General features: G+C 41.7%; 1 protein-coding gene across 1 annotated transcript in view; it reads left to right on the plus strand.

Moving 5' to 3' along the window:
* WIF1 (WNT inhibitory factor 1) overlaps nucleotides 1–20,803 on the plus strand; it is a 55,482-nt gene extending 34,679 nt beyond the window's left edge. The window contains exons 5-11 of the mRNA XM_026867978.1: nucleotides 5,720–5,860; nucleotides 9,592–9,687; nucleotides 11,333–11,428; nucleotides 12,812–12,907; nucleotides 16,968–17,063; nucleotides 17,656–17,751; nucleotides 19,971–20,803. Of these exons, the coding sequence (XP_026723779.1) occupies nucleotides 5,720–5,860; nucleotides 9,592–9,687; nucleotides 11,333–11,428; nucleotides 12,812–12,907; nucleotides 16,968–17,063; nucleotides 17,656–17,751; nucleotides 19,971–20,092 (743 nt within the window). The 3' untranslated portion in view covers nucleotides 20,093–20,803. The remainder of the gene's footprint in view (nucleotides 1–5,719; nucleotides 5,861–9,591; nucleotides 9,688–11,332; nucleotides 11,429–12,811; nucleotides 12,908–16,967; nucleotides 17,064–17,655; nucleotides 17,752–19,970) is intronic.
* Nucleotides 20,804–25,544: the final 4,741 nt, after the last annotated feature.

Raw genomic sequence — 25,544 nt, forward strand, 5'->3', positions numbered from 1 at the left:
ATCTTTCACTAGTGAGCTTACACACTTTGTTAATGATTACAGACTAAGTTAGCAGCTTCAGCTTGGGGCCTGTTGTTCAGGCTTCAGTATTTCAAAGCTTTAGCACTTTTTACATCAGAATAGGTGGTTTGTTATAACTCAGTACAATACCTACTAGCACAATGGTTTCAGTTATAAAATATACAGGATTCATCTGTAGGTCAACTCTGGCTTGGGCTGGTTGTCTCAGCCTCAGCACTTCAACTCATTATCAAATTGTTCTGTTTCTCAGAGGTTGCCGTTTGTGGACGTTTTACTTTCAGTTTGGATCAGCTGTTGTCATCAGGCATTCAGCTCAAAGACACAAGTTCTAGTTTAGGATATTGTCATTTACCACTTTTCCCTTACTTGTGCATTCTTAGTCCTTCTCTGGAGCTTATAGGTCCACAGCAGAGACTGAGCCCAAGCCAAAGTGAGTGCTCCAGAAGCACCACAGTGCACAGTGAGCCGGGTGGAGTAAAAGCTTTCTGTGAGAGGTTATCAAGTCCACTTTGCTCTGAAATGGATAAATAACAGTTTATGTGATCTGTTCCAGGGCTAATATGTGGTAGTCTCTGGCAGAAAGTCAGAAATGTACATCTGGGTGACAGTAATGTCTTAGACATCATGGTTTCATGATCAGCCTTAGCCAACCTAAGACCATGTGGGATAAAATGGGAAAGAGATGAGAAATGGAACAGAGATGGGACTCCAAGTGGAGCACTGATAGACAGGTTTAAATCTGACTAGTCTTTCTCTTTTTCAGAGTATACATTTTGAAAGTTTGTGCTTGATAGCCTCCATTTTTGGCTTATAGTATAATGATGTTGAAACAGTGTTGCAGAACAGCTTTTTGCTGTGGCACCTGGAATTTAACACTGATGATTGGTCTCTCCATTCAGTGTGGATTGAATGAGTGGTCTTGAAAATGGATTTGGGTACAATGTTTGTACCATAATTTCTGTAATTTAATTGTTTACAAGTCCGATAAATTGGCAGGTAAAGACATCTAAAAGTCACAAAGGCAAAGTTCTTGTTAAGCGTTATTTCCATCTCTGTATAAAGCAGGTGAGGTATGTGGGAAGCTGTGCACTCAGCATTCTCTAATACAAACTAGTTTCTCCTATAATTTTTAACTATCTAGAAAGGCTAGACCAAAATGACCCCTTTCTGACTAGCAGGGAGGCCGGAGATGAGATCTCACCGTTCCAGCAGAAGATCTGCTAACCATCATAATGCGAGGTCTGATTAAAGCCAAAAAGGACTTATCCTGTTTGCAGCACTGGTACCTCAGTTCCAGGACTAATATGGGCATGTCCATGGTGTTTCCCTATCCTGGATCATTTGCAGTGCACCGCTGCGCTTAGAATATATAAGCTATATTTAAGTCCTGTTTGGCATTATAGCGAGTCTGGTGTTTAGCAGTGATTGATGATCAGTACATGTACAGTATTTGAAGCATGTACACTATTTAACAGTGAGGCACTAGTATGATGGTGGGTTTTTTACACTGCCTGCTAGCTGGCCAAAGTTAACTAAGTAGCCTTAAATAAATACACGCTATAAAAGTAGTGAATGTTTGTGGCTTTGTAGTCATTTCAATAATTTATATGTTCACAAAACAGTTCTGACAAATCTAATCTAGTTTGCCTGGATTTATCGCATTACCAAATCATTTTTCTACACATACGCATGTTAGAAGAAATTCAGCCACAAGCTTATATTTAGTAACAAATCAACAATAGCAAGTTATTTCTTGAAAAAGTGTTTTAGCCCAAAAGATTACACTAAAGGCAATTAAGGAGGAATAAAAGAGGAATGGAGACTGTATTAAGCATGAGAGTGGGGAAACAAGAATGAGGATTAACAGTTAGATATCTTACTCAGAGGTAGTTGAACCCAGTGGTCTTGTCAAAATCAGTGGACTTTTAAAACTTCTTTGAGGATATTTGCCTACCACCAAAAAATCATAAGGATGGCTTTAGTTCTTTAGGGCCTGCCTAGCCTCTATTTTGTCTTATGGCCAATAAGACCTGTGGAAGAACAAAAGAAGAGCAAGCATATGGGATACTTCCATTTACGTCTCAGATCTGACTAGCTTCAGTCTGGAGGATTTCCCAAGTCTTAAGTGATTTGTCTTTTTATAACTCTACATGGGTTACTGATCTCTCTTTCCAGTACTTGTCCAGGCTCTCCTTGAGTCCATATTATTTTCTGGCATCTCCAGTTGCTGTGGCAAGGAGTTCACTGCATTCCATTGCATAAAGATCCGCCACCTGTTGTTCTGAGTCTGGCTGTGGCAGCTTCATCTGATGGTCCTTGTACTGGTAGGGACAGCAGTCAATCCATACTGTTGATCCTATCCATACCAGTCATGATTTTGTAGATGTCAATTATGCTCCCCAAAATTTTTATCTTTGCCAGACAGAAGAGTTGCAACCTAGTCAGTTGTTCCTCATTGGATGCAGCCTTGTTCTTCCTTCAGCTTTCTCTAACTCAATCTATTCTTAATGAGATAAGGTATCAAATTCTCCTCCAATTTAAATGAGGCTTAAGTCACTTAGGTTCCTTAGACTCATTTGAAAATCCCATCCCCATATCACAGGATTGCTGTCGCATTTAGTGCTCACAACACAGGTATTGTTAAACCTAGACACATGGTAAGATGTTAAGAAGTCTGGAGAAGATGCCTTTCAGTGAAAGCTTAAAGAGCTAAGACTACTGAACTTGTTGGAGAGGAGTGTGGATACCTGTACAATGAGAAGCTGGCTGCTCATTTCACAGGGGAAAGCCTATGAAGATCCGACGGTTCAAACTGAGATCAGCAAGTTCAAAACAAAGTCAAGTGTTGTTGGTAGTGACAGTGATTAATGTCTTGAACACCACACTCGGGGAAGTAAAACCACTTACTGGTCTGTGCCCATAAGAAATGTAGTGGCCTGTGACTGAGAAGCAGCTGGCCCCCTAAACGACCTGAGCCAGCCCCTCCTGTCCCTGTGTGCACCAGCCAGTGCAGTGCCATGCCAGTGCTGCTGGTGCAAGTTCATGTGCCTGGGATGCTGGCACAGTGCTGCTTCATGCATTTCATGCAGCTCCCCCCAGCCCACTGGCCAGGCTCAGGACACCTCCTCTCCCTGCCCGCTGCTGGTGTTGACACATTAAAACATACGTGCTGAGCAACCAAAGGTGCTGAAACCCTCTCTGGCTCATTGGGAGAAACCAGTGCCTTCTCTGGGTGCAGCAGCGTCTCTGCTCACTCTGCCATGCTAGTAGAGAGGGACAGTGGGTTGCAGGGCTGGGCATGGACTCCTGCTCTTCTCCAGACCCCACATGCTACTGGGACTGGTAATTCAGATGTCCTTTAAGCAATCCCACTGCTGAGACTGTAGGTGGCTTTTGGTGGTGCCTTTGTGTATTAACTAAGTGGCCTGCAGACTTGAAGAGCTGTGCAGACAGGCAGGAGTTACTCTCAACCTGCCTCTACTGGAGACAATTTAGGGAACCTTGGTTTCCTGAACAGAAGGAAAAGGCATGAGGTCCCTGACAAAAAGAATTAAATCTGCATCCTCCACATCCCAGGAGAGCATTCTAATTACTAGCTAAAATTAAATTAGATATAAATCACTAGGCTTGTTTAGGTACCTGTTGAAAATAAATTTTCTTCACTCCTGCTAGAACCATCTGCTCTGCAGCTCTGGGTGCAAGTGCTCCAGAGGATGCAGAAATATAAATGTGCAGGATAGGCAATTCTGTGGCCTGGTGGTGGGATAATGGCTAGCAGAGAGAAGTCTTGAGCTGTGGTTCCCTCTCCTTGTTTTTTAGCCAGTGATTGACAAATGTAAACTGCACCCTGGATTTGGGAAGCAGGGACCAGACCTGAGGTTTTCCCTGCCACAGGCCTGTTCAGCGCTTTGGTGGCCCATGGGAGCTCACAGCTATGGTTCTGGATGCAAAGGACTTTTTCTCTGTGCTTGGTTTTGACTGTAGTGCCTTTGGTGCGTGCTTAGCATTATTCAAACAGGCATAAAAAGGCAGAGATTCATGCAGAGTTTAGGGACTTTATTTTAGCTCTGAACCACCACAGAGCTCAGCCAGGATCCAGGTGCTTACTGTGCACATGAGGGTCCTCTACTACATTTCTCTGTGCCTAGGAGTTTGGACATATGGGAACTCCAAAAAATACATCTGCTTCCAGGGTGCGGAGTGCTGGAATAAGGAGTTTCTGACCTGTCCCCTGGGACTTTAGCCCTTAGAAATGCATCCCTGGTCTTTGCCCTGGGCATTTAAACCCACAGTCAAATCTCAGGGGAGTTCAGGGGTTTGCTGGTGATTCAATGAAATCTAGATATGACTATAGTGCCATCACTAAACATCTGCTGTACCTTCCTTGCCATTGCAATTTGGTCAGCTCGGTCACACATATCCCAATACAAGCACTGATTTCCTGCACTTGTGCTGTGAGAAGGTTACTACAGTTTAAGAAGTTCACTGCATTTAAACTGTATTTAATCCACTGTGTTTCCTTCTTACCAGATGGTTACATGCTTTTTGTAACTGTCTTTTAAAAGATTGTTGTAAAAATGCCTCAACAATGAAATTGCTTTGTAATGAAAACTGGAACAGACCTTTCAGTTCTTAGGACTTACCAGAAGCAGAATGTGTTTCAGATATCAATTATTCTGTATTATATCAAGGCAACAAATAACAAAAACGGCCCAAATGTGACTTGTGAAATTTTTCATAATAAGCAATTTAAAGCAAATCAAATGTAGGACTATTAGTTCAATATTTGGTTTCTGAAATCTCAGGCCAGCTTCAGAAGAAATGAATAAACAATTTCTATTAGCTGGATCTAACTTACAAAGCAGCTAGGAAAAACCAATTTAGAAAAAAAGAGATAAAATAATTTTATCTGAAGATTATTTAAGATTACTTGTGACAATCACAGCAGAGCATTTCATAGCTTTGAGGTATTGGTCTTGCTTCCTCATTAAAATACTCCAGATTTACTGGCCTTAATTATGTATTTAAACTCTTTGTAGTTCAAAGTGTTTGAATACTTTTCCTGGAAAGGCAATCTCCAAATATCACTACACTTAACAAGTTCTGTCGGAGTGGTGTGTCTATGTCTTCTTTTGAAATATTTGCACCCACCTTGCCAGCACTTTATGGAGTAAGTTTTGATTAAATCAGTATCCTGTTTAAGTATTAATTGCAATATCCAAACCAGCAAAAACATATCTAAAGTAACTTTTTTTTTTTTTCCAAAATGTGTAAGATGTTTTTGCAGAAGTTGTATGAGAGCCTGCAAAATTTAGATGCAGAAGTGATCAACTCATCTTAGAAAATTAAATGTGGTCTTCCAGCTTGTTTTGGTATATCCTTAGATACCTCCACATGAGTAATTGCCTCATCTGCAAGCAAAAGTATGTTTGTGTCAAGATTGCTGTCTGTGCTGTAGACTGTTGAGGCTATGTCAGCAAATGAGCACAGACTCGTCTCCTGTGCTGCTGTACTTCCAGTCCTGGAGCTGTCTATGAATAAGGTGATCTGTGTATCTCTGTTACAGGTTTTCATCAATGACATTACTGTAAAATATAAATATTATCTCTATTTTTTAGTCTTTCAATGTATGCTGTTATATGTATATAGATACATATGCATGTAAATATAAATATTATTGTTATTATTCTTCTTTAAGTTGTTCAGGTTGGATTTCCTTGCCTTGGAAAACAAGATGGGGTTGCTGCATTTGAAGTGAACGTGATTATAATGAATTCAGAAGGCAACATTATTCTCCAAACACCTCAGAATGCCATCTTCTTTAAAACCTGTCAGCAAGGTAACACTAAAGAGAACGTGCCAGAATACTGTTAGACCAGGGCACCTAACTCTGTTATGTTTCATTCAGGATAAGGGTTAGAGAAGCTGGAAATAAAGTGGTCCCACAATGTGTAGTAGTGGTGGTGAATGCCAGGCTGTTCTGGCTCTGTCTGTGAGTTTACTGTTCATTTACTATGTGTTTACTAACACTTTTCTTACTGTCAACTACATTTCCCTTAGCAGGCTGGGTTGGAGGCATTTCTCCTTCCGTTCACTGCTTATCACATCAAGGATATTGGTAGAAATGTATCATATGAAAAGCACCTGTTAGCAAATGATTTGACGTGCTTGGAGGAGAGCTAGTCCTGTGAAAACAAGTCGAGGCTAACATTTCCAGAAAAGGCACCTAGTTTAGAGAACTGAACTTCTGGGATCTGTAATGGGGACACTGACTTCAATTAATATTGTTTGCTGCCTTAGTTCAACAGTTCCTTAAATCTTAACTTGCACATCCAAACCAAATGCAAAAATTCCAGATCAGAACATTTCTTGCAGAAGTTGGCTTTACCTTCTCTGGGGCTCAAATGGCAACCTCTTGGTTTTGGATACAGGTAAGGTGGTGGAAGCTGGTCCTCAATACTTGCATTCATCAAGCAGTAAACACACACAGGATGTGCAAGTAGAAGGTCACCATGAAGTTATTACAGTGTTTACTTGGAAAGGAGGGAAGCTGTTTAATCAACCAATCTATGAACCATAAACACTATGTAATAAGACTTTCTGGATTAGTTTGATACACTACAAACAACTATAATTATCAGTTTAAACTGAGGCTGTGGAAATTGAAAAATCAGTTATCGAAGATAAGGCAGTTAGCCAATGTCATGTGCAGTTGTGTCAGATTAACCCATGACAGGGCTGATGTACAAAGAGTGAGATTTTTATTCTGTTCCTATTAAATCTTCATTCCCAGTCTCATACTTTCTTCTCTGCTCTTTTCTCTGAGCTAATTCAGTGTAGTGTGGCCTCGAAGAGTGAGCAGCAGGAGCAGGAGCTGTTTATTCTTTGAAACCTCTCTACACCTAAGTAGCAAAGCTGCTTGTCTCCTTTGAAGCCTTGCTGCTGCCAGTTAGCCCAGGGAGAGCGGAGGAGGGGGGAGAAGTGGGCAGAGAAACAGGAAGGAAAATGGTGTCTTAATGGAAGCAATCAGATGTCATATATGAAGTTGTATGTCTATGTAAATGCAACACAAAACATTTGCTATCTTTTTATTTTCAGTTCAGTTCAAAGATAATGAATTTAATAAACTTTGGAAACAGTGTCCCAACACTAATCTAATCTAATCACCCTAATCTAATAGGGATAGCAGGGTTACAGGTGTGTATTGTAGGAAAATGTGGCTTAAACAGAAAGGGCTCCAAATTCAGTTTAGTAGTAGCATTCATCCAAGTTATCATTTCTGTGCTATTAGTTGTTGCTGTTACCATTTTGATATGAGATATGATATTTAACAATTTAACAGTATTACATCATATGGCCTCAGGACAGCTGGGAGTGATTGTTGTCCCGGTCCTTTGTTTCCAGAGCCAGCTGAGAGACACAAGAATGATTTTCCAAACTTTAGATTCCGTGCTCTATCCCAGCACGTACTGGGATAACTCCCATTCCTGCCCTCTGTCTGGTAAGGTGGACACTGCAGTGTTTTGGGACAGATGCTGAGAGGGATGAGAATGTCCTTACCTGTTGGTGTTAGAGCAGGGGTGAGTTTCCTTACTCTGAAAGATGTCCTTCACAGTGAGGAGCTCCGATTCCTCCTGCTGGGGCCTGGGTCACTGTTTCCAGTCATTCTTGGCCATGCAGAAGGGCACCTGCCAAAGCAAGGGGAACAAGGGAGCAATTTTGCAGGAGAGGAGAGGATTTGTTCTGGATAAGAGGTGGCCACACAAAAAATTATGTTTTCCCATTTTACTGTTTGACATAGTATGCATTTTCTGTAATGAATAGCAGCTCTGCATTTGGGTAGAAAGAGAGAAGCATTTCCAGAAAGAGTCCTAGAGTATGGTGTTGGAACACAATAAGACGAAAAAGCCTTTACCACTATTACTGCTGCTGTCAACAGCTTTACTTTTAAAGCAACGCTTTTTGCTTCGTGTATCTATGGCCTTGGATAGCAGAGCATTTTAAAATCATATGAGCGCAGCAGAATAGTGTGCATAGTTATAGCAGCCATTGTTTCCTGTGGCTCTAATAATCTATCAGATAAATTTTCAAAACCAAAGGTTCATTTGTGTATGAGTCTAAATAACAGATATGTCACCTGACTCAAATATTAGAAGGGATAATCATCAGGATTATGTTTTCCTCTGTATTAGTAGGAGTTACAGTTTAAAGAATCTCTGTAGGCTGCAAAAATGTCTCCGGCAACCTGACTCTCCTGAATTTATAGAAATCCTTCTATCCTTGCTACTTTAAACAAGTGCACCTTAAAGGCCATAACTGCTTCAGTTTGAACTCAGGTACTATTCAGTTGGGAGTCACTGTGAATCAATGGTACATCTTTACAACCTAGGGATGGTAGGTGCCAGCACTTCCTGATGAGGCAATGGAAAAGAGAGGTGAGGGTGCTTGTTGGCAGATGTTGTCGGTCACAAATGTTTACAGCACTGTTACACTAAAGGAAAAGAAAGAAGATGTGATGCCAACATTAGAGCAAATTGCTGTCTAATAGATGACCTTCAAGTTTGGGTTGAGACATGCTGGTCTACCTTGGAGTTTTTGAACCTTGTCACTCGAAGTGTCATGTGGCGTAGTATCAAGATGAGAAGGTCATGACTTCTCTACAAAAGCTGCCCTGTGGTTTACCCAGGTACCACTGATCACTAGTGTTGTTAAGTTTTCTAATGGAAGGAGGCAGCCTCTTCTGCCTGCTGCCTTCTCTGTGAGAGATCTGGGAAGGTATTTTTGAGTAGTTATTTTTCTACCCAGCAGTCATGTTTTCATGGTGTTCTATAGGGTTCTATTCAGTTTGCCTTTTGTTCAATGAATTCTGATGGTTTGAGGATGGTGGTGGTTGGTATCCAGAGATATTTCTCATCCTTATATAATCCATCCAGTGTTGCCAAATGCTCTTACCAGTGTTTGATCAATAGCTGAGATATGAAATAAGAGTTGGATGATGATATAGGACCATTGTGCAGGAATGCTTTCATCTTCCTTTCTGGCCTTCTTTCATTTAGCCTTGAAGCTGACTCTTTCATTTGAATACAAATTTCATCACTTTGTCACCTCAAGTTGTTACAGATGTAGTAATTAATGCCGTGTAAGTTGCAGTGCAGTCTACTTAAGGCTGCAGAAATTTAAACTGGTCCTGTAAAATGAGGTCAGGTCTAACGAGCAATGCAAGTCCTGCACTGAGCTGTCTGCTCATTTCCACACACAGGAAAAAGTGCTGGATTGAGCAAAGCATCCACATTGCTCATGCACCTACAGAACAGCAGAGCAGTGGAAATGCACAGTCTGTCAACAAGCACGTTGCACATTTGTCTAAACACATGATGAAACCTCTAACAAAAAAGAAATTAATTTGTCTTTGAGGAGGTCTTAGCTGAACTTCCATTTCTGTCAGCATTTGCCTGTCTGTCAGCAAATATTTTTACTCTTGTATCAAAGGAATATATTGATCTTACTGAGAGCTGGCTTACAGCTGTATTATATAATATTAAATTAAGACTGTCATTATATTTTATGAAGCGGAGTGTCCAGGAGGATGCAGAAATGGAGGGTTTTGCAACGAAAGACATGTCTGTGAATGTCCAGATGGATTTTATGGGCCTCACTGTGAGAAAGGTAATTTTGAAAAAATCTTCTCAACTGTCTTGTTTACCATGATCTCAACAAAACTGTAGCTATTGCACTGTAGCCTCTCCTAATAATAATAATAATGTTGTATTCTGAAGATTTCATGTATTTTGAGTTCACACATGTAAGAGAATTACTATTATCATCCATGGGCTAATGGAAACATTAATTGCTTACAAGAAAAATGTTTTCTCTCTAAGAGATTGCTTTTAACAAAAACTGACACAATAGTTAAGTGATCCTTAATCACAGGGAATCCATCTGGCAAAAAGATTAAATAAAATTCTTCTGCTAATGAGGACTAGCTGGGAAACAAAGCACAGGACTTTAGTTGTTCTGTGTTTGTTTATTTGGAGATAAGATCTAATTTGGAGACAGGCTGACAACAAAGATATGAGGATTAAAGAGTCTCTTTTTCCCTTCCATTAGTGACTTACAGTCCCAAACAACATTTCCAGGAGTGAAGGACCAGGAAATTGGTGTGACTTGTTGAGGAAACCATCTCTTTTTCCTATCTCTTCCTTCCTCCTCCCCCAGTGGCAGAACCTCCCTGGGGTGACTTGAGATGGAGCAAACCATCCCCATGGGCATCCTATTCCAATGCCATCCTTTACTCTCAGACACACTGTGGCTACATCCAAAATATTAACTATGAAGGGTCAGATTGTTTTCTGGCCTGGAGGCCAGCTGGCATGGCACAGCTTTCATTTGTGTGTTTAATAAACTCTCTTACCCTCCAAAAGAAAACCCTCCAAACTGCCTGCTGGGAGGAGCCCGTGGCTGCTGCTCTCCCCAGGGCCATGCCTGGTAATCTGGGGCCAAAGCTGTGCCAGGAATGTCACCAACAATTTCACAAGATGGATGATCCTGTGCCCCCACTTGGTCCCATGCCTGGGTTCTGTTTAACTCACTCGTTTGGACTCAACCTCTCTTCATGTACTAATTGTGGGCAACCACAAAATGAAGCATTGCCCCCGATATGCCTTCCTGGAAGAGCCTTATATGGTGGCCACAACTGAAGAGAAGTCTTGGGAGAGCACAGGGACACTGGAGAAGGTTCACAGGGAGCAGCATGTAGGACAGTTTGGCCACCAAACCAGGCCATGTGGCAGGCTTCCCTAGCCTAAAGTAGGTAGCTGTCCTTATGATCAGGTATGCAGAGGGAGAAGGGAGGGTTCATTGTAAAGCCTGCCTGGGAACCCCACTGAATTACTTACACCTCTGAGTGCAGCCCCTAAAGTGACAGTCCTGTCTGCAGAGCTGAAGCACCAGCTGCAGCACCAGAGTCCAGTTACGGAGAAGAATGGTCTGGGGGGGGCTTCAAATATCCAGTGGGGGTAGGTGGGCAATTTGCTCTCCCCTGTTTGAAATTAAACTGTGCAAAAGGCAATTTCTGCTTAGATAGGAAACCAGACTTGAACTTAATTTAGTCTTCACTTTTTTTAGTCACACTATGTACAAATGGCCTGATACAAACCAGAGATGTAATTGATTTAATTGACTAACAAAGATGCTTTGCAAAGGTGACTTACTACATTATCAGGAAAAGTAACTTAAGGAGTCAGTGGGTGTATTTAAATAGTCAGTTGCTATCACATCAGTGATGCTTTTTTTGGTTCTTCCTGCTCCTCAGCCCTGTGTGTTCCTCGCTGCATGAATGGTGGGCTCTGCATTACACCAGGCCTCTGCATCTGCCCCCCAGGGTTTTATGGCATCAACTGTGACAAAGGTAACTGCCAGCTAAAACCCCCCAGACTCCATATCCAGCACCCTCTCTTTATTCACCTGTGTTAGTTTCCCTCTAGGACTGGATTTTGGAAAGTCAAGCAAGTGATGAAGTAAATAAATTTTAAAACTTCAAATAATTCAGATAGATGCTCTAGCACAACCTGGAAGCTTCTGGAAGAATGTAGAGATTTTCAGGGCTTTCTGAGCTGGATGTGCAGGCATCCGTATATGCCAGCTCTGTGAAGAGTAATTTAAATAATTGCTTTAGTTGATCCACTGAAAGCTGTGGAACCTCCCAACAAAATTCACTTGTATTTCTGGCCTAGGAAAAAAATTTATCTCTATTTGAATTCTAGTTCCCTGGAGTAAAATGAGTTTTACTAATTATTTAGTACATTAATTTGCTGCTTCTGGACACATGAAAAAAATAAGCAAGCTATTCATTTTTTGTTGATGCTTTGTGGCTCAGGAAGGATAAAAAGGAACAATCAGTTGTTCAGAACAGTAATTTGGAACAGTCCAAACTACCGTGTAGAAAAAAAAATTAGTTTTCTGCAGAAATATAACTGACCTGCTCATGGCAGAACAGATGACAAATCATCATGTTTCATTAATTGTAGACAACTATATGAAGTAAAGACTAAATGCAAGAGGTCCTAGCAGACTTTCCAGCAAAATAATGGGAACCATCCTAGGCCCTTAGGTATGTTTGCACAAACTGCTGTTGTCAGTGTCCTTCTGACTTGTATCTGGTCCTCGATGAGACTTTTACTGCATTTAAAAAACTTTTCAAAAACACACTGTAAAGAAATGCTCCCAGTGTCTTGAAGGATTAATGTGAATCCCAGCTGTTTGGCGAAGTCACATCTAACACAATGTAAGTAAGGTGGCAGGTGAGAGACACATCATTTACATCTGTGTCACTACACGGCAAAAACTTATAAACATCTTTTTCTAGTCAAGGAGTAATTAAGAACTGTAGTGAAATACCCTCTTGTAGAGGTAACTTCCAGTCCTAGGTTGTGCTCCTTTTATCAGACACTTTTATCAGTTTCAGTAGCAATAGTGACTTGATCCTTCAATGAGCTTTACATGTGAGGATTGATAAGGATTTAACACTATCTGTCCCAGGGATCTCACTGCTGCATTGTTCACTTGTCTTTATATTGATTTGTGTGTGTGTGTGTGTGTGTGCACCCATGTAAAGCATTATGTAGGAAAAAAAGCATTTCAGTCTTCCTTTGTAAACCAGATGAATAGATGTTAATGCAACTTTTTTAAACCTACTCAATGTTTATTTATAATGAGCAGCAGAAAACATTATGGTCAAGTCAGACTGAGTTCATGTGGGTGTCTTAGTTCATTCCTGGTTTATTTGTTTCAGCAAACTGCACAACAACCTGTTACAATGGAGGAACGTGTTTCTATCTGGGAAAATGCATTTGTCCTTCGGGCTATGAAGGAGACCAATGTGAAATTAGTGAGTAGCATCTTCATGTGCTTGCTTTCACTTACGTCAATTTCTTCTAGTGTCAGTGTCTGAATCATGACGTGAAACCTGCCTCTGCCAGGCTCACAGCGAGGGTCTCACACAGCAGGTTGGGGCCCTCACAGAGTCAGATGCCACATGCCTCCAAATAAGTTTCTTACTGTTAGTTTGACTCATTGCAAGACTATCTCACTCCCCTACCTTGTTTTGGTTTTACTACTAATTGAGCTTGGTAACAACCCTCAAACCATAAGTATGAAAGCAGTCCTCTGCGGCAGAGAGATGTGCTGCTATGCCAAGCCTGTGTGAAGCAGCTATTTTCAAATGTTATGGCAATTTGTACTTGGGCACAGCAGATTAGGTTTGAGCTTGCACCTCTGAAAGGGCTGCTATAAGTTGGGAATAGGGTTTGGGGCAAAGGGAGGACTAAACTGTAAGACCTGAGAGCTTTCATGTAACATAATAAGTTTCATTCACATGGCAACTTGAAAATCTGTGTCACAAACATCAAAAGACTTGCTATTTTCAGAAGTTTATCATCAAAGCAGTTCAAAATATTTTAGCTCATGGTTGATCTAAGTGTGCTGTGTAAAGCTAGGGGTGGAGATATGGCTAGGTTGAAACAGACCTGGGAGGTCAAGCTGTCACGTATTTGATCTCACTAAAAGAAGGGTTTTCTCACAGCTCTGTTAAATTGGATTAAGCCTATAGTTCCCCACACTTGAATAGAGTATGAACATTTTGGTGCTGAGAACGTATGTCCGGGTCGTTCTTTCTGGGTTTAAAGCTTCTAACAAGACACTGTGTGAGGAGCTTCCCCTGCTGTAAATAATCCCTCTGATGTTCCCCAGCACCTTCACAGGTGCACAGAGAGCAGTATTTGTCCTGGGATATGTAAGAGATGATTTCTTAATACGCATCAGTAGAGACAGACTCTTCTCACAGTTAGGAAATTTGTATCATTCAATATTTTAGAAACACATGGAAATAAACTCTAACATGCTGTCAGCCCATACAGGACAATAAATGAATTACTGTGCAAAGAAAGAACACGGATACTTTAAGACCTATGTTTTGCTCAGTATTTATGTGTAGATAAACAGTAGATGTATGTAAATGTTTCAGCATATGTCTGCGTGTTACAAGTTGTTGTGCAACTCCTTTTACCTCATTAAAACTTGAGCCAAATTGAAGCAGCAAAGCTTTATTGTTATTAAATTAATGAAGATTACCCTTTGATATAAATTCAGATCAGATGTCAGCAAGAACAACAGTGTGAGTTTCCACTGAATTTACCTTTGCTTAACATCCAGTTCAAATTTGACACCGACAGAACCCCATTTCTTTCTTCAGTCCCCAAGAAGTCAACTTTGTTGACACTTTTCAAATGATGAATGAGGTTTGGTTTGAAGTTTGAGAAGCATGTATTTTATGTCAGAAGTGTTTTTTGAGAGTATAGTTAGAACTGATGTTACAGCATATCTAATTAAGGGTAATCCATTTAATTGATCTGTCTGAGGGGCTCAAGCTCATTGTTGTCTACTGCTGCTTGGGATAGGTGCAACTGACTGGCTTCTTGCAAAGGCTTACCTGTGCAACTTAAATTAAATTAACTAAATGCAGGCAGTAAAATAGTTCCTGTACAAAAAAAAGAAAAAAAATTCAGAATCACAGTATGCTAGGAGCTAAACTGAGATCATGTTGAGGAGAGCAAGGAAAGCTATGTGCTTGCCTTGGCTTTTGTAAAGCTGGCACAGCAGTTGTCAGACTGTGATTGATTGCTGCTACCACCCCTGGGCACAGCACCAGTGCCAGCACAACAGTGGAAGACTGCAAGAAATGCTAGATGAGGCTTAGAAACAGCCTACAGAGGAAAAACGCAACTCAGTCTCCTTTCTTAGATCCAGGGCCAGCTACATTCAGTCATGGGGGTCTTGAAATAACAAGGGGGAAACTTTCAACAGGCAGAAAGCCATATTCTGAAAACAGCAAAGTTCTTTTTTTTTTTTTTAATATTGTTTAAAGATTTTGAGTGCTTGTCTAATAGATGAATCATTCTGTGAGACTCCTGGGAAATGTACTGGACCCAGTCTACGATACTAACAAGCATTCACAGTCTTCCAGATTTTTTTCTAGCTATAGTTATGCATTGTCTCTAATTAGTGTTTCAGTCTGAGTCCAGAGAGTTTTGTTTTGTTTTGGATTCCTCCCCCATTTGTCACCAACTGTTTTGTTGCTTTTTCCATTTCTCAGTCAATAACAGGGAGAGTAATTACTCTTTCCTTCATTCTGTGAAAATAGTGCAAAGTTAATTGAGCTCTGCTAAGCCAAATGCAACTCTATGGAAGTTGGTATCACATCCCTTGACCCATATTCTCTAGATTTACTTCAAGAACTAGGAGAATTCATGGATTTCTTTAACATTGCTCCTTTTGGTCATTAATTACTTGGGATCCAAATACTTGCAAATTAGAATACCTGAAGGTTCCCTCTCCAGAGGCTCCCATGGGGAAATCGTGCTTTTGCAGAAACTCTCCTTAGCATGGTTTGTTCTGTCAGCTTGTTATGAAGCTTGTTTCAGGACTATTAAAATAATTATGCGCATTAGGAACGAATGTTTCTTTTATATTGATGCACACATGCATCACAGAAGCCTGCCGAGCTTGAGAACTGATCAGGCACTGTCTGGGGTATTGAGCTCCCAAGGGGGCAGTCTGTGATCATGAGATGGGCGCATTTACTGAGGTTTTCAGCAGAGCAAGCCAATGTTGATGCTTAAATTATCACACGCAGGTCTCAGTAAAACATCCTTTTTAACAAAAAGGAAAGGTAGCAGTTTGCTGCCCCAGGTTCCAGTTTTTGTTTGCTCACGGATTCTGGTAAATATTAGTGCTAAATCTAGGAAGGGCTTTTTTTTTTTTTTTTTTCCCTCTTTTCTGAAGAATCTAGAAAATGTTGTGGGATTAAAAAAGATGAAAAAAGGTTTTGGACAACAGTGAGAAAATCTGCACTGGTACATATGGCCACTGAGGGGGTGAGGGACTGAGGGTGTAGTTCCTGGTGTCCCAGTAGTCCCCAGGGATGTGGCAGTGAGCCTCCCTCAGCCTGAGGGTGACCTAGCTCATGGGTGCCATGCGTTAATTAGTTCAATAATGCATACAGATTCTAACAAGTGTTTGACAGTCTGGTGATGGGACACTTGCCATTAAGTTTTGAGGAAGGCCCTTGGTGTGAGAGAGGCCCAGCAGGAACTTGAATGGGGATCTCTTCCATCAACGTGGACCTCCTCCATCCCAGGCGAGTCAGGGCCAAACATACCTTCCTACAAACAGTGCAGTCAGACACAGCCTCTTCCTTGGCAAAGTGATTTCCAGACCAAAAGCCTTGAAAAATGTCTGCCAGTTCTAATTACTGTTACCAAAGATGCTCTGTTCTTTGCAAATAGGAACAAAGGGCATGCTTTTTTAATGCATCTTTAGTTTCTGAGCTGTGGTGTGGAATAGCCCTCATTGCACCATCCACAGCATTGTGGTGCTCCACAGTCTCTTGTTGCAAGCTGACAGGCACAGCCAATCTGTTTATTGTCTGCAAGGAACAGCCATACCTGTCAGTTGCTGAGCATTCTATAGCTTAAAATCTCTCTCAGACACCACCACATTTTCTTCTGCTTGTGTCCCCTGGGTATGGATCCCCCTCTTTGCAAACGCAATGTCTGGACAGTGCTGCCTCCCCCACGAGGAGTGAGGAGAGCCAGAGGCAATACTGACTAGTCGCACCGGGGACTCTGGAGTCTGAGTGGCACAAATTCGGGCAAAAGCAGCATGGACACATGGGCTTTGGCTGTGACAAATTATTGTCATATTTTCAAAGCAGAAGAATGCATATAAATCGGAAGCACAGAATTACAGCAGAGTCTTCCTGATGGATCTGTGGTGCACACCCTTTACACCAGCATCCAATGAGTTTTTCAGGTACAGGGCCGGCTTCTCAGACACCTCTCCCCAGTAGGTACAGGGACTCAGACCATTGTTTTCATGTTTTCGATTTCTAGGTAAATGCCATCAGCTCTGTCGAAATGGAGGCAAATGTACTGGTAAGAATAAATGCAAGTGCTCCAAAGGCTACCAGGGAGACCTGTGTTCAAAGCGTAAGTACTAAAGCTACTCCATCAGTCCTTTTAGGAGCATCAAGCTGGTTGTACAGTATCTTTTTATATACTATTAGCACTAATCTTTTGTTGTCAAAGTATTTCAGGTGAATTTACTTTCTGGACATGCAGCATACACCAGACTTAAGGGAATTATGAAACCAGAACTGTTTTTTTACAAAAGCCTCCCCACAGTCTCTCCTGTACTCTGAGTTTCTATAAAACAGCAATGTGCCATCTCAGTAACAGAAATGCTTAATAAAATGTCGATACATTGCAACATTAAAATCCAATGGGAGTACTTTGTGAGAGGGATGCTGGGGCTATCCTCCTCCAGCTGGTTCTGGTGGACACTCAGCTCTGCTGTTCGATCTGCTCTCTGCCTGAGACTGAGCCTGACCTTGCAGGTGAAGGGGGGATGAACTCTTCTGGGGCTCTGCACGTGCTCAGTGCAAAGGCACAGATTTATTGTGAGAGCCCCAGCCCATGCCAGGACCAACCCAACATGAGGAACACCAGGGAAAGCAAATGTGCAACTCTGCCCCTGGATGAAATGTCAGGAGGTCAGGAGTATGCGCTCACTTTCTTACAGCTGTCTGCGAACCCGGCTGCGGCCCGTACGGGACCTGTGCTGAGCCCAACAAATGCCAGTGTAAAGAAGGCTGGCATGGGAGACACTGCAATAAAAGTAAGTGAGAAACAAACCCTGAGAGTCCATATCAGGGGTCTTACACATCCGATGCTATACAGAAATGACCATGTCAAGAGCCTTTCCACATCATTAATAATACTGCACCCCATTTCTTCTAATCTGTATTCCAAACAATAAAACAAAGATTTTCAGTAGTTCATCATTTTTACTACTTAAAAAAACCCTTGGAATCGTTTGAAAGTGTTTTACCAAGATCACCCTTATATTAGAAATTCCAAAGATTGATATCAACTGGATTTCTAGATGATCATGCTTGTCTTCCACCCATAGTATGAAAGGGATCTAAAGTCCTTCAGTACTTGTCAGTAATGTCAGCTAGCTTTAAAATGTTGGGTAGGCATTTTTAGAAATAAAACTCTGTCATACTTTAAAGCTGATTAAAACTTAGAAAAAATGAAATGTCCCCTAGAAACTTTGGGGAAAACTTGAAGAGTTATGCAAGATCTATGCTTACCGACCTCAGAGTTTTCTCCTCCTCTTCCCACCCACGCTCCACAGACTACAAAATATATTGTCCCAAAGTGAAGTTAAAGTCCTCAGAATGAATTTCTGTTGTGCTTATTGGTCCATCTGACACCTATTGAAGCAACTGATCATTTCACTGGCTTTAAAATAGCCCTATAAAATTATTTGAAACATAATTGGATATATCCAGTCAGAACTTCAGGTTTAATTTTATATTTCATGTGCATCTTCAAGAGACATTCAGTACATCCTCCCATAAGGTATTAATGTTTATCACTGTTAGCTAACGATTCACATTTAGTGTTTCAAGTGTCAATAATAAAAAAGTTGAAAAATTTTGCATCTATAAAACCCACCAGTTAGCCATAACAAATGTGAACCTTACATTGCAGCATCAACTGAATGTTCATTTCTATTAAATGCTGCTGATGCCTGTGATTTGTATCACATTAAAATGTATTAGAATAAATATAGTCATTTCATTAAAAAGTAAGTATTGTCTAACTAAAATGGATTATCCTGTGAAAATGAGGTTTGGGGAGTTCACTTTTCTGCTGTTAGGTAGTGGACATGTATTTAAATACTCATGCTATTCTCTGATGGAGAAATACCATTAATATAAGCTATGGTTAGAAAAAAGGTACATGGAAGTGAACCAATATGAACTTCAATTCATAAGATCAATATGAACTTCTTCTTCCTGTCATAGACTTCTTATAAAGAACTCAGCAAGTGAAAAGAAGTATGTACTATGGGTGACCATCCCCAAAGAAGTAATTACCTGTACAACAAACCCAAAACTTGTAACTGCCTCGTTATGAGTGACATGTTATTGTCAGCTCCAGGGTTTTCCAGTCTTCATTACTTGGAGTTTGGGTAGAGTCCTGCTGTGTTTAGGACTGCAAAGCTCTCTTTGTATTCAGCAAAGAAACTAAGAATAGCCATTTGGGTAAAATTCACCTGCATTATAAGTGCCTATGTGGGGCTTAAATTGCACATGTGAGTGCATGCACTTCATTTCACTCTTTTCAACTAAAACCAAACATCAGATCTTGAGAGGAGATTTAATTTGAGAGACTTGCTTCATACTCCCTCAAATGAATGGCTCTTTGGTAAAGCTGTTTTCGTAAAAAGAAGTGGTTAAAGAAACTGAATGGAGGACTCAGTTTTTCAAAGTAATTTCCATGAGATTTAAGTAATGAGATGGGTAAGCAATTACAACGTAATACTTTGAATTCCATTTTTGTTGTTTGTTTTCATTTTCTACAACAAAGCAGCTCTGCTAAGCCTGTTTCAGACTGCTTTTCTTTCCCCCCAGGTGTTCCTTGTTGCTGCTGTTCTCTCTCATTGAATTCAGCCATAAACCAAAGCCAAGCTTGGGTAGCTGGCACAGATTCTCCCCGGGGGGATGCTTAGGCTCCTCTTTAGAGCCTGTGGCTGGGAGATCAGCATGTCTCTCACCCACCCAACATGGACAGTGCACGTGTGCACTCAGGGGCGAGTGATAGCCTGGGCATGCTGAGGGTCCCCTGGGCTCCCTGGCAAGGCAAGAGCATCTGTCTGGCAGCACCTCGTCCATCCTGGGGGGCACAGAGAGGGGCGCGCACTTGCATAAAGCGTAACAAAATCCTTTGTTCAAATGGGAGAAGCTGTTTCCACTTGAAATATTAGCTGTGGATCGTGAGCCTGCTTCTGTGGTTTCTTTTCTCTTGAACTGGATAATTTTCCAGGGTACGGAGCCAGCGGTCTGAGCGCCCTGAGGCCAGCAGGCAGCAAGCACAGGCAGCACACGCCTTCACCAAAAAGGGCCGAGGAGAGGCATGTTCCACCCGAATCCAATTATATCTGGTGAACTCCAACATCTGAAATGGTTTGTGTTACACAAAGTTCATAGCCTTCATTAACCTCTCATGGATTGAATGTTAAAACGCTGTTCATTACAATTAAGATTACGGGCTGGAATTTTATTAGCTTCATTATAAACCACTGAGCTGATATTTACTATTCCTTTTAAGTTTTATAATAATTCCATAGCATGATTATATAGGCTGCTTCTTTCAGTGCTTTGGATGATGTTTTGTACTATACTTCAGTTACATTTAAACTTTCTTTTTTGATCATATAGCTGCAAATATTTTCCAAAAATTAAGTAACAATGTTCAAGCAGAAAACCTTGTAGATGTTAACCTGGATAATTTCAATGACTAAAGAATTAATTTGCCTAAGACAAAAGAAAAGTGCATTTTACATTTTTACTATTGTGTGTTTAAATTTTTCCCTAAGAAAAATAAATAAATATTGTCTAATTTAAAAACTGAATAACTCAATTCAGTGTTATTTTTTGTCTTACAGTTTTGCAAAGTGCTTTGTATTAAAAATACACTGCAGTGCTGCCATTTAACCAACATAATATATTGTAAACAAAGTAGAACTATAATGTATGACCTTTCTGTATCAGCTTGAAGCAATATAATATATATTGTAAACAAAACAGCTCTTATGTAATAAACTTTTTATACTGATGGTTATGTATAAAATAAAGATGCTGCTTTAGTTTTTCGAATACTGCTATGTGTGGCCTGCTGTGGTCTCATCAGCACTTGGTGATGATGATCGCTTTTCTAGAACAGCCTCAAAAAACGGTGGCACGATGGGGTTGGTTTCCCTGTTTCTGCTTTTAGCTCCACAACTCTTAAAGATCTTTCAAAAGAGCAACTTCTTGTGCCTTTGCAAAAGAGGGGATAGCACTGAAAGCCCGATGTTTCTCACCCAGTATTTGCCCTCCACCATGTCCTCCTTTCCCCCACCTGCACTGCCAGCTGGCCATACCAGCCCTGTTCGTGGTGCCTCCAGTACCTGGGATATTCTTCTCAGAGCCTCTGTCCAAGCAGGTAATAGTCCAGCCCTGGTGATGTTTCCCGTTCAAGGGTGATGCTCCTGTGTCATGTTGTGCTTGTATTGCAAAAGGTTTGGTTCCTGCGTCTTGTGACAGTCAAGGACCACAGAGTTTGTAACGTGCTGTGTCTAGGAAGCAATGAAAATGAATCCTGTCTGTGCTGAAGAACAATATCCACTTCAAGAAGTGATTACTGACCTTGATATATTGCAGTTCTGGGAACCTTATTATTTGGGAGATAAATAAAAAAATAATTAAATAACACATAATTTGGGGCATAAAATTAATGAGTGAGAAATTTTGAGTTACAAAGGAAAAAAGTCTATTTAATTAACCTGATCTTGCTGGTCTTACTTAGTCAGTGGACCCACAGGCCAAGTAAAAAGACTTGCTTAGGCCAGAGAGAGGGAGGACAGCTCTCTAAGGATCCATTTTTATGTCATCTTTCATATGGTGGAACTGTAGTTGCTGCCCAGCAAGCCTGATCCAACAGGAGAGCAACTCCCCTATCACCACACATGGCTGCAGCCCTCCATGTCTGGTGCAAGGAGAAATGAGGCTGGGGATGGAGGGGCAGGGCCAGGCCAGCCCCCCCGTTACACCTGGGGCAATAACGAGAAACAGCCTGAGCAAGGTAGTTTGGCCACTTGCCTGATATCCTTCTTGGGGATGGCGGTAAAGCAGCTCAGGTTTACTGTAGAAGGAGCTTTCCTGGCATGGATGCGTAACAGCTCTGACTGGTAGGCTCCAAAGCAGTGGTCCCCCGGCCCTCAGGGTCATACCTCCTGTGGGGCCCCTGGCACCTCTCTGACCTTCTGGGGTCTGGGGGCACCCTGGGCTATGGAGCTCTCTGGTGGCAAAATACCAGCTGCTGGTGTAAGCTGGGCTTTTCCCTTTGCTGGGGCCAGCGGAGGGGTCTGCGGGGCAGGACGGGAGCTCAGCCTCCACCCGCAGTTGGTGCTCTCCCGAAAGCACCCTCTTTAGATTGAGAGAGTATAAAAAACAGGGAGCCGGAGGCACAGGAGGAGACACCTGAGTGATGCAAACCTGGAGGAGGTGTTGAGGAAGAAATATTTTTTGAAATTTTCCTTAAAAGTGAGGAATGAAGGGGATATTAGACCGAGGTTAAACGTGTAGCTGCTCTGTATCTCCAGGGGTGCCCCAGGAGCTATTTATAAACATAGATGTCACATTTGCTAGCTTTTTGCTTTTTCTGTAACAAAGGTTGGCTTAAGTGATTGGTCACACACTACAGTAAAAAGTACAGAAATTTCTTACTTAAAATTCCTCAGATATTATGGCTGAACTTTTCCTGCTCCTGTCAATTTCTTAGACAGTGCTTCCTTAAAAATAGCAAGTGTATTTTTTTATACAGAGTAATTTATTTTGCTACTTGTTCGAGAGACACTAAATACTGCTGCTTTGTTTTCAGAGTTTCACCACTGATTTTTGGAAAGATCATTAATCATGAGAAGAATATGGTTGGAAAGGTTAGAAAAAGAAAAATTATTCCTCAAAGTGCATAATGTAACACCACGTTTTCTTAAATAGCATCAACTTTTTTACACGCAAATTTTCCACCGCTTTGCTTTTCCTGCCAGCGTGAGCACAAAACTTTCCTGGGTTGAGGTAGTCCCCCATGTCAGAGAAGTTTTAAGTCAAAGTCCATGATATCTGACAATGCTAAAAGAAGACATTAATTCCTCAGAAAAAGTCCAGTAGAAAGTTGGAAGCAATTTTGCCATTAGAAAATAAACTACAGAATTTCTCACTCCCTCTCACTGGACAGAACATATGTATAGGAAAAACAAATGTATGTGCCATAGGTGAAAATCACTTAAAGAAAAATAACAAGAAAAGTTAAAATACCAATCTACTACAATAGGTTAAGTAGAAGCTGCCTTTTCAACAACATTTGGAAAGGCTTGTAGTTAGGCAGAGCGAGATGCCAAATCTGCTTGCAAGCAGCAGCTGAGATGGTCAAAACTGGCAAAAGAACATAAAATGTTAAATCACTATAGCTGTGATTTAACCAGAAATCCCAGTTTAAGCAACGACAAAATTACAGCTTTACAAAGTGCTTCTAATAGTGCTTGATAATTTGGATGTCTAACATTGTCATCCTGCTATGCCCAGGTGTATGCAACAGTTCAAAGGACAAATACATAAGGCACAGAAAGAAAGCGGAGGCAGATACCCTAAGGGCAAACTGTCTTTTTTGTAGCGATGCTATTAGCAAACCGATGCACATGAGCTTTTTTTTTTGGTAATTTACATTTTAGGTTAGCAGCTCCGTAACTCTGGCATGCCATTTGATTTCAAAAACATTGCTTCTAATGCCTCTTCACTCAACTCTTTGGGAGATGGAGAGAATTTGAGCCCTTTCTTGTTTGTGCTATGTATGAATTAACAGCATAACTACATTACCACCTGCAAAGCAAGCTGTGTGGCCATGCTGCTGCCGTAGCCGGGGGCCAGCACCGCCATGCACACTGGGCGATGCTCACGGGGTGTCTGACCGGGAGGCAGCGCTGGCTGCCAGGACCTGGAACGCTTTCCCCACGTGGTGTGAATGCATGGTCCAGTTGTTCTTCCAGCTTCAGCTGCATTTCAAGGAATATTAAGGAAAAAAAATGACAAAGAAAAAAAAATTCAAAGCTGTTCCAGATGACTTGCTGCCTGTAAGATTCAAATTCCAAAAGCCAGGCTCAAAGCTTTGGCCAGACCTAGTGCTATTAGTTCAAACACTGCAGCTTTATTTCTGCTGGACAGATTTGTTACCTTTCCCTCCCTCTCACTTCTCTACATCACCTGTTCTACTGAGTTTGTATGGAAAAAATTCATACATGCAGATACTAAGGGGAGATCTGTCAGCAGCAGAGCAGGAGCTGCCTGAAATGGCCTGAAGTTGTGCCAGAATTGCTCCTGTGCCTGCCCTGCCCATGGCACTGCATCAGGGGTGTCGAGGTGTCACTCAGAACCACAGATTCATGGCAGCTCCAGGTCTTTCAGTCATTTCAGCTCAAGTCTAAAGAAACTGCATCAGCTGAAATTGCTCTCATCCATAATAAGGATTAAATCCAGCTAAATCCCACAGGTCTTGCAGTGTGAATATGACTTTGTGTTCAGTGAGGTGACAAGATGCAATGATTAGCCAGGCCGTAGCCAAACCTTAAGATCACAATTAAACAGTGACACCATCTCCATCTATAAAATGTGACAGCAAGATTTGCTCACATGGTTCTTTAAACAAAAAAAAAGCATCTAGTTAAAATATTCTCAAGTGAAATGAGTCCCAGTTGTTTATTTTTTCTTGTAGCTCTCTGACGGGGTGGCTGCTGAGCTACAGGCCAGTCATTTGTGTGCAGGTCCCAGCACCCAGCTCCTGCTGGGGCACCGCTGACTGCACGCTCCCGGGTGCCTGGCTGGATGCAGCTGCCCAGCCCAGCCATGCAAGTTCACCAACACTCAACAGCAATGCAAAGGTGAACTGGGCACAGAACAAACAGGTTAAGAGAACATCTCCAAGGGTTGCTTATGAGGGACATCCTCGTACGTACTTTCTAATACTTTCTAATACTTTCTTTCCTGGTATATTCTTGGAGGATCTTATGGCTGGGGAGGGAGGAGAGGCAAGTCTGTGCTTTAAGCACATACTTTGCAGAAGGCACCTCTCTCCTCCAACCCGGTCTACAGGGATGAGCTCAGATGTCAGGCACACTTGGAGACCAGCTGCTTCTGGGCACATGTGCCCCCAAATGTCAGAGAAGCTGTGAAATGTGATGCTGGCGTCAGTATCTGGCCTTGCTGGTGTTACCTGGGGACAACCTGGTCAGAGGAGGAGGTGGACTTTTATTGGAACTGCTGATAGGAGAATGTCGTGGTTTAACCCCAGACAGCAACTAAGCACCACACAGCCACAGTTTCAGCAGTTCCAATAAAAGTCCAAAACTGGCTCATCACATAAAAAGTGCTTGGTGCACTGTTCCTAAGCCAGTCACATGTCAATAACACATCCCCTAATCAGTGTGCTCCAGTTGTGCTGCTTGCTGCCAGCCTCACACGTAGGCAAGGACCTGCAGGACTCCATTAATTCTCCTGCAGGCAGTATTTGGAAAGGCTGCCCCACACTGTTCATACCTCATGCATCACGTTTCAGCATCTTCTGTGTTATCCATGACGCCTAGCTTGCAGGAGCCTTGCCCAGACAGAGCCCATCATGACCCTGGGCTGGCATTTCCCCAGTCATCATACTACTGATTACCAGACTTCGTTGGTCAAACTTGGCTACTGTGTGAACTCCTTGTGTTCTGGATTTAGGCTTGCCTCAAATTAGGCTAATCCAGTTGAACGAGTGCTCAATTGCAGCCCGGGCTGTTTTCAGCATGCACAATTCCACTCTTCAGCG

Source organism: Athene cunicularia (assembly GCF_003259725.1).
Source record: "Athene cunicularia isolate RWA chromosome 1 unlocalized genomic scaffold, athCun1 chr1_part2, whole genome shotgun sequence".
Taxonomy (NCBI): Eukaryota; Metazoa; Chordata; class Aves; order Strigiformes; family Strigidae; genus Athene; species Athene cunicularia.